Source organism: Sarcophilus harrisii, chromosome 3 (genome assembly GCF_902635505.1).
Source record: "Sarcophilus harrisii chromosome 3, mSarHar1.11, whole genome shotgun sequence".
In the NCBI taxonomy this organism is placed as follows: Eukaryota; Metazoa; Chordata; class Mammalia; order Dasyuromorphia; family Dasyuridae; genus Sarcophilus; species Sarcophilus harrisii.
In genome coordinates, this window is record NC_045428.1 from 483,975,343 (window position 1) to 483,988,136 (window position 12,794).

The following is a 12,794-nucleotide window of genomic DNA, read 5'->3' on the forward strand; positions in this document are numbered from 1 at the left end:
GGGCAAGAATCATTCCTTCTTATCCCTGCATCCCTAGGGACTATCACAGTATCTAGCACATGGTAGAAGCTTAATAAATTCTTGTTGATTTAAAGATTGAAGTATGAAAAAATTAGTCTTCTGGTTTAATTACATTTCTACTAGTAGGAAATGAATGGAAGAATCTTTAAAGATAATGATAATAGTTACATAAAACAAATCTCTATACAATTATAAAGACCCTCAAAAGAAATAAAAATTAATGCTACTACAATTATGGAGTAAAGGTCACACATAATTTTGAAGGAATAGAGGATACAGGAGATTTCAAAAGAAATAAAAGATCATTTATATGCATAGGTTCATCACTAAATAATCACAGATAATGAGCTGCTAGAAGTAAAAGAGTAATTTTTCATATTGAAAGATTAATTTTTTAAAATGTAGGCCTTATCCAGGAGTAAAGTATAGATTTTGGTGACAGCAGAGTGGCCCATTATGTAACTCAGATTGATTGAGGAAAATGATTAAACCTACAAAATAATATTCACCAATCTTATTAGTAATAGCCAATCTCCACAAAAATTCTAAAAATTATCACAATCATTTGATGTTGTTTACATAAGTATAGGAATTTCATTACTTACATTTGCCTCATCCATTTAATTTTTTTATGTTTTCTTCTCATTTCAACATCTTGCCTTCTCTTCAGTTTGGAGAAGTGAAAATCAATTTTTTTTTTATTTCCTGCTTCAGCAATCTCATCAGTAGCTCCCCAAAACTGTTGACAAATGACATTTTACTAAACACTTTTATACTATTTGTCTCTGATGGTATTTGATTATGAAATGACATAGCTTTATATAGCATGGATATCCCAGAGCAGAAAAAGAGGGCGTCATAATAATGTTCCATGTCTATAAGATCCTTTAAGGACACCAAAACCTTTCCCAAATATATTATCTTGAGCCTCTATTAATTATATGAGGTAAGTTGGACAGTTATAACATCTTCATTTTATAGATTATACTCTACATATAAGAGTACATAGAGGGGAATAATGTGTAAGAGCAGCAGAAAAATAGTAAAGGCCATGGTTATGAAGGGATTTAAATGTTAAAAGAGAACAATTTATATAGGATTTTTAGGCAATAAGGAGCCACAGCTGTTTATTGAATTGCCAACAAATTGGATATGGGGAAAGAGGTTTAAGAACGTAAAGAATCAAGGATGACAATATGTTTGTAAGCCTGAGTGGTTAGGAAGAATAGTAAACCCTTGACATTAAGAAGAAAGTTCAAAATTGGGAAAGATTTAAAGTTTGAGTTATTATATTGGTATATTATATTATAAACTTGAATAACTAATGTTCTTTCAATATCTGAACAGGATTTTCGTCCCCCATGTGAAAATGGTACAGAATATTTGAAATTGTCTTGAAAAATTGAAATGGATGGTAGCTATTTGTCTGAAGTACAAATTGAGAAGTTTCTCTATCCAAAATTATATTTTACAGAAAGAGGATTGGTATGATTCTGGACCAAATGCTATCCATGAAAATTCACTTTCTTATCTCATTATCTCAAAACTATGAAAATCCACTGCTTTTTCACTAATCCTTATTAAGACTAGCTCAACAACATTTCATCATTGCTTAGACATGCAAAACACCACTCTACATGTTAAAAAAGAAGGAAGATAAAGACAAATAAGACATTTTTTCCTACCATCAATGAAATTAATGTCTAGTAAATACCACAAGATAAAAATTTTCTTGATCTCAAGAAATCCTAACATACAGTGAAGTTGAATATGGAGTCAACAACATTCTCAACCTCCTTTTGTTGCAAAAATCACATTTCACTTATCTCCCTATCTGATCAGATAATACCTAAGTGCCCACTATATTTCTGAAAAGTGCAGGATTGTAGAAGGGTGTAGTTGGACTACAGACACATTTCTTAGTAAGAAAATTTAGTAAATTTAAAACTAAGGTATATGACTACAACTTCAAATGTGATCAAAATTGCCATCAGAATTGTTTTAAATCACCAATGCTCATTATTTAGGTCAATATGCAATCATATAAAAATGTATATATACTTGAAACTTTTTATAAATTTAAATTTTAAAAAACATGTAAAATATAAACATGTAAAAGAAAAAAGTATTATAATTTTGCTTCACTTACTCTTCTGGAAACAAGTCTCCAGCCATTGTTTTCTATACGTTTGTACCAGCCAACACGTTCATCTTCTAGATGTTTCTCATCAGATGTCAAAAGTGATAATTGCTTTGAGGGAATGTTCACATAATCTCTAGGACTGTGAGCACATAGATCTACAATGTTTCTGTGAGTGAAAATTTTATAATATATATTGGGAGGAAACTTGTCCTGTAATTGAAAAAAATAAATTTAAAGTCCAATTGTAATCTTACAATAAGAAGTGTGTATACTTAAAACAGTTATCCATTCAAATTCCAAACAATCAATTAGGGAAGATTTTTGGTTACTTTCAATACTATTAGAAAAATATCTCCACCAGACTTACTCCACCCAATCTGAATCGAATATTAACTCCAGAAGCAGCATCAATAAGTTCTGCCTAGAAGAGAACCAAATTAATCTATCACATTTTGGTAATATTAATTAGATTAAAATACATACCAAAATAGTTATTACTGTAATCATTTGACCAAATATGTGCATATTTGTTCAACCTGAATTGTAAAAGAACAGAGAGTGAATAAGCATAAACAAATTTTTATTTTCAATTGTAGAATTTGAAAATCTGAGAAATAAATTACTTTCCCAAGGATATATAATAAATAATAGGTTGAAGTGGGAGTTCCTAAGTTTAAAAATGTCAAGATTCCTGACTTTTGAAAAAAATTGCTACTTAAAAAATGCTTCTTTCCTATTGGAAATAAATTTGATATATTCAAATTGTAGTCACAAATTAGAAACTGAAGACCATTATTTTATATGGGAGGAGCTCATTTATAGGCAAATTCAGGGAAATGTGATGATTTACCAATCTAAGCTTAATATCATGTGGCCTTAATTCCCCCTCTTGACTTTATCGTTGTTTAGGTTTAAAATTCACATTTAAATTTCATATGACTTATAACATGTTTTTTCATTTTTAATGTACTGATAAATAGCAATTATAAAACACAAAATGAATATTAACAATTATTAATACAAGCCTCTTCAATATCTATTAGAGAAATAATCCCAGAGATAATAAATCACTTACCCCAAATTATACATCTAGCCTATTGAAGAGCTTTATTTGAAACCTATCTAATGTTACTAAATACCTTTTCTTCACATTTAGGAAGACTGCTAAAATGATGAACTCATATTTATCTCCTCTATTCCTTAATAATTTCTGCTTAGCAATTTGTTATTTATAAATTTATTGTTGTTATAATTGAGTCATTTCAGTCATGTCCAGCTTTTAATGACTATTTGGGGTTTCTTGGCAAAAATATTGGAATGCTTTGCCATATTTATAGCCAATTTTACAGATCAGGAAACTAGGGCAAACTGGGGCAAGTGACTTGTTCAAGATCACAAAGATAGTGTCTGAGGATTGTGAAGATCCATTTTCCTGATTCCAAACCCAGTGCTCTATACACAATGCCTTATGTATTTTATATACTCTGAACTAAAGCTAAATTTAAGAATATATAGAAATTTATGGGTGAATTTTATTGTTTTTACCCAAGGTTGTTACAAGAAAAACAAAGCAAAACTAGCAGTTAATATTCATTCACCAGTTTAAAAATATACCATACAGAATCTTGGGAGTATGAAAGATCCTTGGCAGTCTAATCACATATGAACAATGATCCCTCTCTCAACATCCCCGCCCCCCTCAAAATGGTCATTCAACTTCTGTTTGAAGAACTTCATTGATCTGCCGCCAATTGAGGCTACCCATTTTACATCTGGATAGTTTTAATATGTGGAAAGTTTTCCTTGCATCAAACCTAACTCTCTTTTGTAAATCATATCCATTGCTCCTACTATTTCCTTTGGGAGTCAAGCCAAATAACTTTTATGACAATGCTTCCAAGGATTTAAACACAGCAAAAAGCACTGGTTTTATTCTTCTATATTCTCCAGTCCTCTCATCATCTTGCCTTTCTTATGGACCCATTCCAGGTTGGCAATTCTAAAATGTGGTGCCCCAAACTGAACATAGTACTCTTAAGACGCAATCTGAACTGGGCAGAGTGTAGCACAATTATTAACTTTTTTACTCTGGACACTACAGTTTTCAATACAGTATAGGACATTAACTTTAGGGCTATGAGGTCACATAGTGATGACATCTTGAGTTTCCAATAAAACTGAGATTTTTTTTTCTTCAGAGAAATTTTAATTTAGCCATAACTTCACAATCCTATGCATATGAAGCTGTGTTTAGACCTATGGACCAGTGCATCTAGATAGTCCAGTGGATACAGTGCTAGGCCTGGAGTTAGAAAGACCCAAGTTCAGATTTGATCTCAGCCACTTCCTAGCTGTGAGACTCTAGGCAAGTCATGTAACACTGTTTGCTTCAGTTTCCTCATCTGTAAAATGAGCTAGAGAAGAAAATGCCAAACTACTCTAGTATCTTTGCTAAGAAAACCCCACATGAGGTCACAAGAAGTCAGACATGACTGAAACAACTAAACTGAATAGATCTATACATTTATCCCTAATAAATTTTATCTTACTCTATTTGGACCATAATTCTGGTCTTTTCAAAAATGTTGGATCTTGATTCTATAATAAAAATAGTAGCTATCTTTCTCATTTTCTTGTCACATATTTATGAAAAATAATGCCTTTTTCTAAGTTAATAAAAATGCTAAGCAGAAAAACATGAAAACTAAAATAAATGACATGTCTATAAAATATTACATATGTATATATATAGAATATCTTTACCTCTTTAGGATCAATATATTTTAATAGTTGATGGGGATCTCCTTGCCTCCTTAAAAAGATTAGACTTTTGAAGTGGCTAAATATACAGGTATCCTAGAAGTTCAAACATATTAGGAATGACAATTAAAACAGATATTTACTATTCCTGAATAGTCATTAGCTTGGGGGGTAAGTATAAAACATCAGATATGTTCAATGTAAACTTGTCATCAACCTATAAAATTTTGTTTTGAAATAAATAATGAAACATTTTTTAGAAATTGAATTTATGAGTTAGTGTGTCAAAGCAGGTGTAATTATCTGACAAGGTTTAAAGATTTAGCATGGCAAGGGAAACACATTAAATGTGTAGCTTTTCTGGACCACCCATTCTATTGGGCATACTAAGAAATGTGACCTTTTCTGTGATCTTCCTGCCTATTCTTGCCTCAGAAGTGCTGCTGCCTTGAGATTGTGGTATTCTAAACCACAATTTTCAACAATGACTCCTTTAACCAGGGTGAAATGATCATGAAGTCATGTGGTTCATATCCAGTGTTGCAATAACATACATACACACAAACACACACACACACATATATATATATATATATATATATATATATATACACTCATATGACATACACTTGTATTTAAACACATACACACACATATATATGTGTATATATATATATATAAATTTTTATAAGTCATGAATAAAAATAAAAACCATAAAATTCTTTCATGCTTTTAGCATGGGACTCCCCCAAACCCAGAGGAAATCCCAATTATTGTAAAGGCAATATTGCTAGCCTTTGTCTTACTTTAAATTAATGTGTATTTCCAGTTATTCATCTGTATCTTCCATTGTGCTTTCCTAGCAAACAATTAACATTCAGACATTTATCCCAAAGAAGTTATAATAAAAATTTTTCTTATGTCAAGGATAAGATGATTTCAAACATAAAAATTAAATTAGAAATTACAAATAGACCTAAAATGCTGAGAAACTCTAGAATAAATGCCTGCCTTCTGCAAGTGGATTCAGAGGGGAATTGAAGCACCTTACCAATTTCCTAAGTCTTTTGGAAAATCTGGTTACCCCTATCAGTAGGAATTTGATTAGGTGGAGGTGCCTTGGTTTTTCTGGCTAATATTTTCATTTCTGAATTTTAGTCTCTATATAAGAAGATATAATTGAGATTATTATGATTATTATCAACTTATATAAAGATAAATGTTATCTCATTTGATCCTTACAACTCTGGAAGGTACATTTTATAATCCAGATGAAAAAATTGAGGCAGAGATTATTGATTAAGTGACTTACCAAGGGTCACATAGTTAGTAAAGGGCACATACCAGAGCAGAAATCTGATCTTCCTATTTCCATGTTTGGTGTTCTCTGCACTGTGCCACTTAGCTGCCTAAAAGGTATCTAATGATTTTAGGGTTTTTTTATGTCTTTGGTATTGTTTTCTAATTGTATTTACATATTTGATGTACCTTGGAGTCTGAAATATTTTATATATTCTCCAGTTATTCTGAATGAAATTCTTTTTCTATCTCTCTTGCTGACTTTTGTTGGCAATATGCAGAAAAGCTGATGATTTTGTGCCTTATATTTTGCTATTAAACTGAAATTACTGTTTTGACTAAATTTTAGCTGACTGTAGAGTTCTCTAAGTAAATCATGTCATCAAAAAGTGATACTTGATTCTCCCGATTTCTTTTTTTTTTGTCTTATAGTTATAATTAGCATGTCTAGAACTTTATCAAATAAAAGTGGTGACAATGGCATCCTTTCTTTACCCTTCATCTAATTAGGAAATCTCTATCATTTTCTAATTAATAATAATGCTAATTTTAGGATTTAGATATACATCATTTGCATTATTAAATAAGAGTCAATTTATTCCAATTTTTTAAAGTATTTCTAACAAAAAATGGGTATTGTATTCTGTCAAAAGCTGGGGGTTGCACATGATATGATCATGTGGTATTTTTAAGAACATGGTCTATTATGCTTATTGTTTTCCTACTATTGAACCAAACTTACATTCTGCTACAAATCAATCTTGATAATAGTGTATAATCTTTTAAATATAGTGTATTATTTTCATTAACATTTTATTCAATATTTTAGTGTTTCATATTCATTAGGGATATTGATATAATTTCCTTTCTTTTTAACATTTAAAAATATTTATTGCTGGGGCAACTAGGTGGCGCAATGGATAGAAGTCCAGTCCTGAAGTCAGGAGAACCTGAGTTCAAATCTGACCTCAGAAACTTAACACTTTCTAGCAAATCACTTAACTCCAATTGTCTCAGCAATATATATATAGATAGATAGAAAGAGAGAGAGAAAACATTTTTTTTTTTTTAATTTTGAGCTCCAAATCCTATTCTTCCTTCCTAGTGCTCTCCCACCCATTGAGAAAGAAAGCAATATACTATCAATTATTCATGTGAAATCATTAGCCACAATGCCCCCCAAAAACAATTAAGATAAAGAAAATGAGAAAATTATACTTCAGTTTGCATTCAGGAGTTTATCATCTTTCTCTCTGGGTGAATCACATTTTTTCATCAAGAGTGCTTTGGAATTGTCTTGGATCAATTATTGTTATAACTAAATCTTTCAGTTTATCATCATTACAACAATGCTCTTTTTGTGCATAATGACCTCCTGTTTCTTTTCAATTTGCTTTGCATCAGTTCATATAGGTTTTGCCATGTTTTTCTCAAACCATCCCATAGGACAACAATCATATGCCAGAGATTGTTCAGCCATTCCCCAACTGATAGCAAAGAATAGGAAATTGAGAGGTTGCTCATCTCAAAAAGATTTGCTATAAATATTTTTGCACAAAAAGATATTTTTCCTTTTTCTGTAATGGGCTGAAACTGAGTTGATGCACTGAGGTCCAAGCACTTAAGGCTAATTACCAATTGGACAATACTCTATTAGCATATGCTTGGAGAAAGAATGGTCCTGCCCACTACTTTGTGCAGGCTTAATCTGTTGGCTATAGAGAGATTTGGAGGAGGGATTAGAGGGTGGAACAGAACAAGCAAGTGTGACTCCAGGCGGGAGAAAAAAGAGGAGATTCTTGTGTCCATTGCTCTCCTTTCCCTTCAACAAAGAATAAAGAGCAAGGACTTTTGCTTATCCTGACTCTGACTGATTCTAAAGTATCCAAGGCACTAATGCGGTCATCACATTTGGAGCCCAATGTGAGGGCCAAGGACCCTATTTTTACTGAAAAAGTGCCTGGTGACCAGGAAATTGGGTGAGTATTTTAATAGAAAAATAGGGAACTTACTTTGTTAAGGGCTAACCTATTAACCTTTTCTGGCTGAAATGGGGCAGATGTTAGGAAAAGATTCTCCTTCATCCCAGCCCCAGCCCCACCCCCACCCCCACCCCCACCCCAAAAGGGCGCTATAGAAAGTATGCTTAACTTGATCAAGGGACAAGGCTTAATTATAACTTGGGAACAGATCACTAGACTCTTGGGTACATTAGTATGCACATTCCCTTGGTTCTTAGAGGAAGAAGAAATTATACCAGATAATTGGAAGCTGATAGAATAACAACTATCTAAATACCACAATGATAAAGGTCCTTATTCAATTTCCAAGGAAACATTCTATATATACAACATAATACAATTGGCCTTAAAGAATCTTGAAAGTTATAGAAAAAAAAAAAGTTCTAGGAATAGACAGATAAGGAAGTGTGGGGAAAAAGAGGAAGACAAAGAACAGTTTAATGACCATATTACCAGAGGGCATGGAGACTTAAATGAGGTTCAAGGGTGTGGTGATTTTCCCTCTCACCAGGCAGCTTCAACCCTGCCTACAGAGCAAGTCATTGATACGTCCCCATCAACACCACCTTCCAGGATGGAGGGAGGAGGAATAGTGGGAGGGGCAGTGATGCCACCAGCACCTTCCTCCCTCTCCCCACCCAGCAATCATTCCCTCCTATGAGTAGATGGAAAAAGGCAGTACTTAAAGCTACAGAGGAAGGGAAGGATATAGCTGAATTGAAACTACAAATATATCCTGTGATTCAACATTTAACTCTTCAGGCCAAGAAAGTAGAAGATATACTCCTTTTGATACAGAAATCCTCAAAGACCTGAAAAAAGGCTTGCACTCTTTATGGGGCTACATCAGCTTATGTTAAGATGTTATTACAGAATTTGGTTTATGAAATCTTAACCCCCTAGTGACTGGAAATCTATAGCAAGGGTATGCTTAGAACCTGGACAAAACTTGTTGTAGCTTTCTGAATATAGTGAGCTTTGTAGGATACAAGCCCAACAAAATAGTCAAAGTAGAGTTAATACTTCAATCACCTGTGACCAACTAACAGATATAGGTCCTTATGCAGACATCTCAGTACAGATTAATTACTCCATAGCAGCATATGAGCAAATTGTTGCTGCTGCTATCAAAGTGTGGGCTTCTCTCCACAATAAAAACGACAAGGGTGAGGCCTTCACAAAAATTTCACAAGGACCAAATGAACCCTTTGCTGATTTTGTGGGACATTTGCAGACAACTATCATATGAACTAATGGTGAAAATGCAGTAATAGACATTATGATAAGGCAACTTGCTAAAGAAAATGCTAATGAGGTTTGTAGAAGAATTATACTAGGACTATGCAAGGATGCTCCATTAGAGGAGATCATAAGATGCTGTGCCACAGTGGACACAAATGCCTTTTATAGCCAGTCTATAATGCAGACTTCCCAAGATCCCAACATGGGAAGACAGGGCCCCTTCTGGCAAGGGACTTCCAGAGAGACTTATCAATGTTTTCAATGTGGTAAAGTAGGGCATCTGAAAGCTCAATGTTGGCATAGAGACAGAATGAGAAAACAGGGTGGGAGAACCAGACCCAATATCCCATGTCCAAAATGCAACAGAGGCTTCCATTGGGCCTCAGAATGTAGACTGATTCAGGGAAATGGGATGAGGGGCCCAGCTCTAGTACTCAGGCAAAAAATACTTGGGGCATGATGGTAGCCGATGGTACACCCTGAGAGTGCCTAGAAGTCCAGTATCCAGACATGACCAATCAGCCAGGAAGCCATATGATGGGAGACAGGGATTACAACTGGGGAAAATAGAGTTGTATGCAGCTGGGACAATTGAGATACCTCCTGGAGAGGTGAAATCTGTTCCTCTCCAGCCTATGAATCCCTTGCCTCCAGGCACAGTAGGCTTGACCATTTCACCTCCTGAGGGTACATACAAAACAGTGTCCATTCATACACTGATATGGGAAACTGGGTAATGTGTACATAATATCCCAGTCACTAATACAGGTAGACAATGTGTTACATCACCCAGGAGAAGTAGTAGCATTAGGTTTACTGATATAGACTCCTAATAAGCAATCTAGTGATAGTCAGCCAGATTCTGACTCCAAGCAACAAAATCCAGGAATATACTGGACAGCAGCTGTGACAGCTGACCAACCTATGCTCACTATTTATATAAATGGCATACCATTAGAAGGATTGGTAGACACTGGTGCAGATCATATAGTCATTAGAGGTGCTGACTGGCCTAGTCACTGGCCAAAGATTAAGGCAGACACCTATATGTCTGGCGTAGGGGGATCAATAGCAGCTAAAGTTAGTGCTACCCCTTTGAGATGGACTTTTGAAGACAAAACAGGAGTTTCTACTCCTTTTATAATTGAAAAAATCCCCATCAATCTGTGGGGAAGAGACATTTTACAACAATTAGGGTTAAAAATGAGTGCTTCGGTTTTTTAGAGAGGGCTGCTGTTGAAGGCCTGCCAACACTTTCACCTGTTCCTATCCAATGGAAAACTGATACACCAGTGTGGATAGAACAGTGGCCTTTAAGTAGCGATAAAATTCAGGCCTTATTAGATATAGTACAGGAGCAACTTGACCAAGGACACTTACAACCAAGTCCTTGGAATTTCCCAGTATTTGTTGTAAGAAAGAAATCTGGAAAATAGAGGATGTTGACTGATTTAAGAGAGTGAATGAACAGATAGAAACTAGGAAACTCTTCAGCCTAGGCTTCCATCTCCTACTCAATTGCCCAGAGAATGTCCTCTTTGGGTTATAGACATTGAGGATTGTTTCTGTTCCATCCCTCTGGATAAGGAGTATATGAAAAGATTTGCTTTTTCCAGTGCCCAGTGTTAACTTAGCTGAGCCTTATAAAAGATATGAATGGACAGTTTTGCCACAGGGAATGAAAAACAGTCCTACTATGTATCAAACGTATATTGCTGCTGCTCTGACTCTAGTAAGAAAAGCATTTCTAAAAGTTATGTTATTACATTACATGGATGATATGTTGGGATGTGCACTTGAGGAACAAATGTTAGAAGCATGTCTACAAAAGACCATAGAAATACTAAGGAACTACAAATTGTACATAGCTCCAGAAAAAAAATTCAAAGACATGCTCCTTTTCAATATTTAGGATATGAAGTATACCCTAAGGTGCTTACAGTACAAAAACTATCCTTAAGAACAGAGAAGCTAAACACCTTAAATGACTTTCAGATATTGACAAGAGATATCCAATGGATGTGTCCAGTGTTAGGCTTGACTACCTATCAATTGCAACCATTATATGACATTTTAAGGGGACACACAGTGCTTTAAACTCACCACGTCAGCTTACAAAAGAAGCTCAAGAGGCTTTGAGAGAAGTTGATTGAACTGGCTTTATCCAATGTGGTTGAAAGAGTTACTCAAAAACCCTTGGAAATATCAGTTTTTGCTGCACAAGAGGCACCCACAGCAGTCCTTCATCAAGGAGACAGTGTGACAGAGTGGGTGAACCTCCCAGCACAACCAGAACAAAGCCTTACTCCTTACCCAGTGCTTGTGGCTAGAATTTTATTAAAGACCATTAAGCAAGCAGTACAATTATCTGGTGTAAGACCTGACAAGATATACACCTTTTATACTAATGCACAAATTAATGTGTGCTGTGAAACCATCCCAGAGTGGCAAATTTTATTAGCCACAGCTCCAAATTTTACACACAGATCTCCAATAAAGATAACCAGACTATTACATAATTGGCAATGGATTCTTGAAGAAAAGGTTTCTAAAGTTCCTCTTAAAGGACCAACTATCTTTATAGATGCATCCAAACACAATATTTGTGCTGTATACTCTCATGATTTAACTAATAAAGAGAATAGTCAGAACTCCTTTTCAGTCCACTCAGCAGAATGAATTGTATGCAATCATTCTAGCTCTAACTTATTATTTAAGAGATATAAATATAATATCTGATTTGGCCTATTCAGTAGGTGTGGTACAAACTATTGCCACAGCCCAGATAAAATTTGTAGCCTCTAATATATATTATCTCTTTAAGGAACTTCAAGAGCAAGTGAGAAAGCATCCAGGTAAGATTTATATCTTGCACGTCCACTCTCATAGAGGACTTCCAGGTCCTATTTTCGATGGTAATTCAAAGGCAGATAGCCTTCTAACTATGTTGGCCAATACTCCTTTATTTCAAGAAGCCCAAGAATCTCATTTTAAATATCATCAGGCTGCTCGAGCTTTACATTTACAATTTGGAATAACAAGAGAAGTTAAGGAGCATAGTAAAAGCCTGTACAGCTTGCCTTCCTTTCCACACTCCTACACTGCCTCCAGGGAAGAACCCTCGTGAAGAACCCAATGAAATTTGACAAATGGATGTGACCCATTATAAATCTTTTGGTCGTCTGTCTTTTATCCATGTTGTGGTAGACACCTTTTTAGGATTCACTTTCGCAACACCAGCAGCAAAAGAGACAACCCGAGTGGTGACTGAATTCCTTATCCAAGCATTTACAATTATGGATGTGCCA

General features: G+C 34.6%; 1 protein-coding gene across 4 annotated transcripts in view; it reads right to left on the reverse strand.

Annotated features, from left to right (window-relative positions):
* The window catches only part of C3H11orf65 (chromosome 3 C11orf65 homolog), a 50,696-nt gene that overhangs the window by 20,910 nt on the left and 16,992 nt on the right, over window positions 1-12,794 (reverse strand). For all 4 annotated transcript variants that reach the window (XM_003764252.3, XM_031961100.1, XM_031961099.1 and 1 more), the window contains exons 3-6: window positions 4,928-5,020; window positions 2,532-2,585; window positions 2,171-2,374; window positions 627-760 (exon numbers count right to left, since the gene is read on the reverse strand). In XM_003764252.3, the coding sequence (XP_003764300.1) occupies window positions 627-760; window positions 2,171-2,374; window positions 2,532-2,585; window positions 4,928-5,020 (485 nt within the window). The remainder of the gene's footprint in view (window positions 1-626; window positions 761-2,170; window positions 2,375-2,531; window positions 2,586-4,927; window positions 5,021-12,794) is intronic.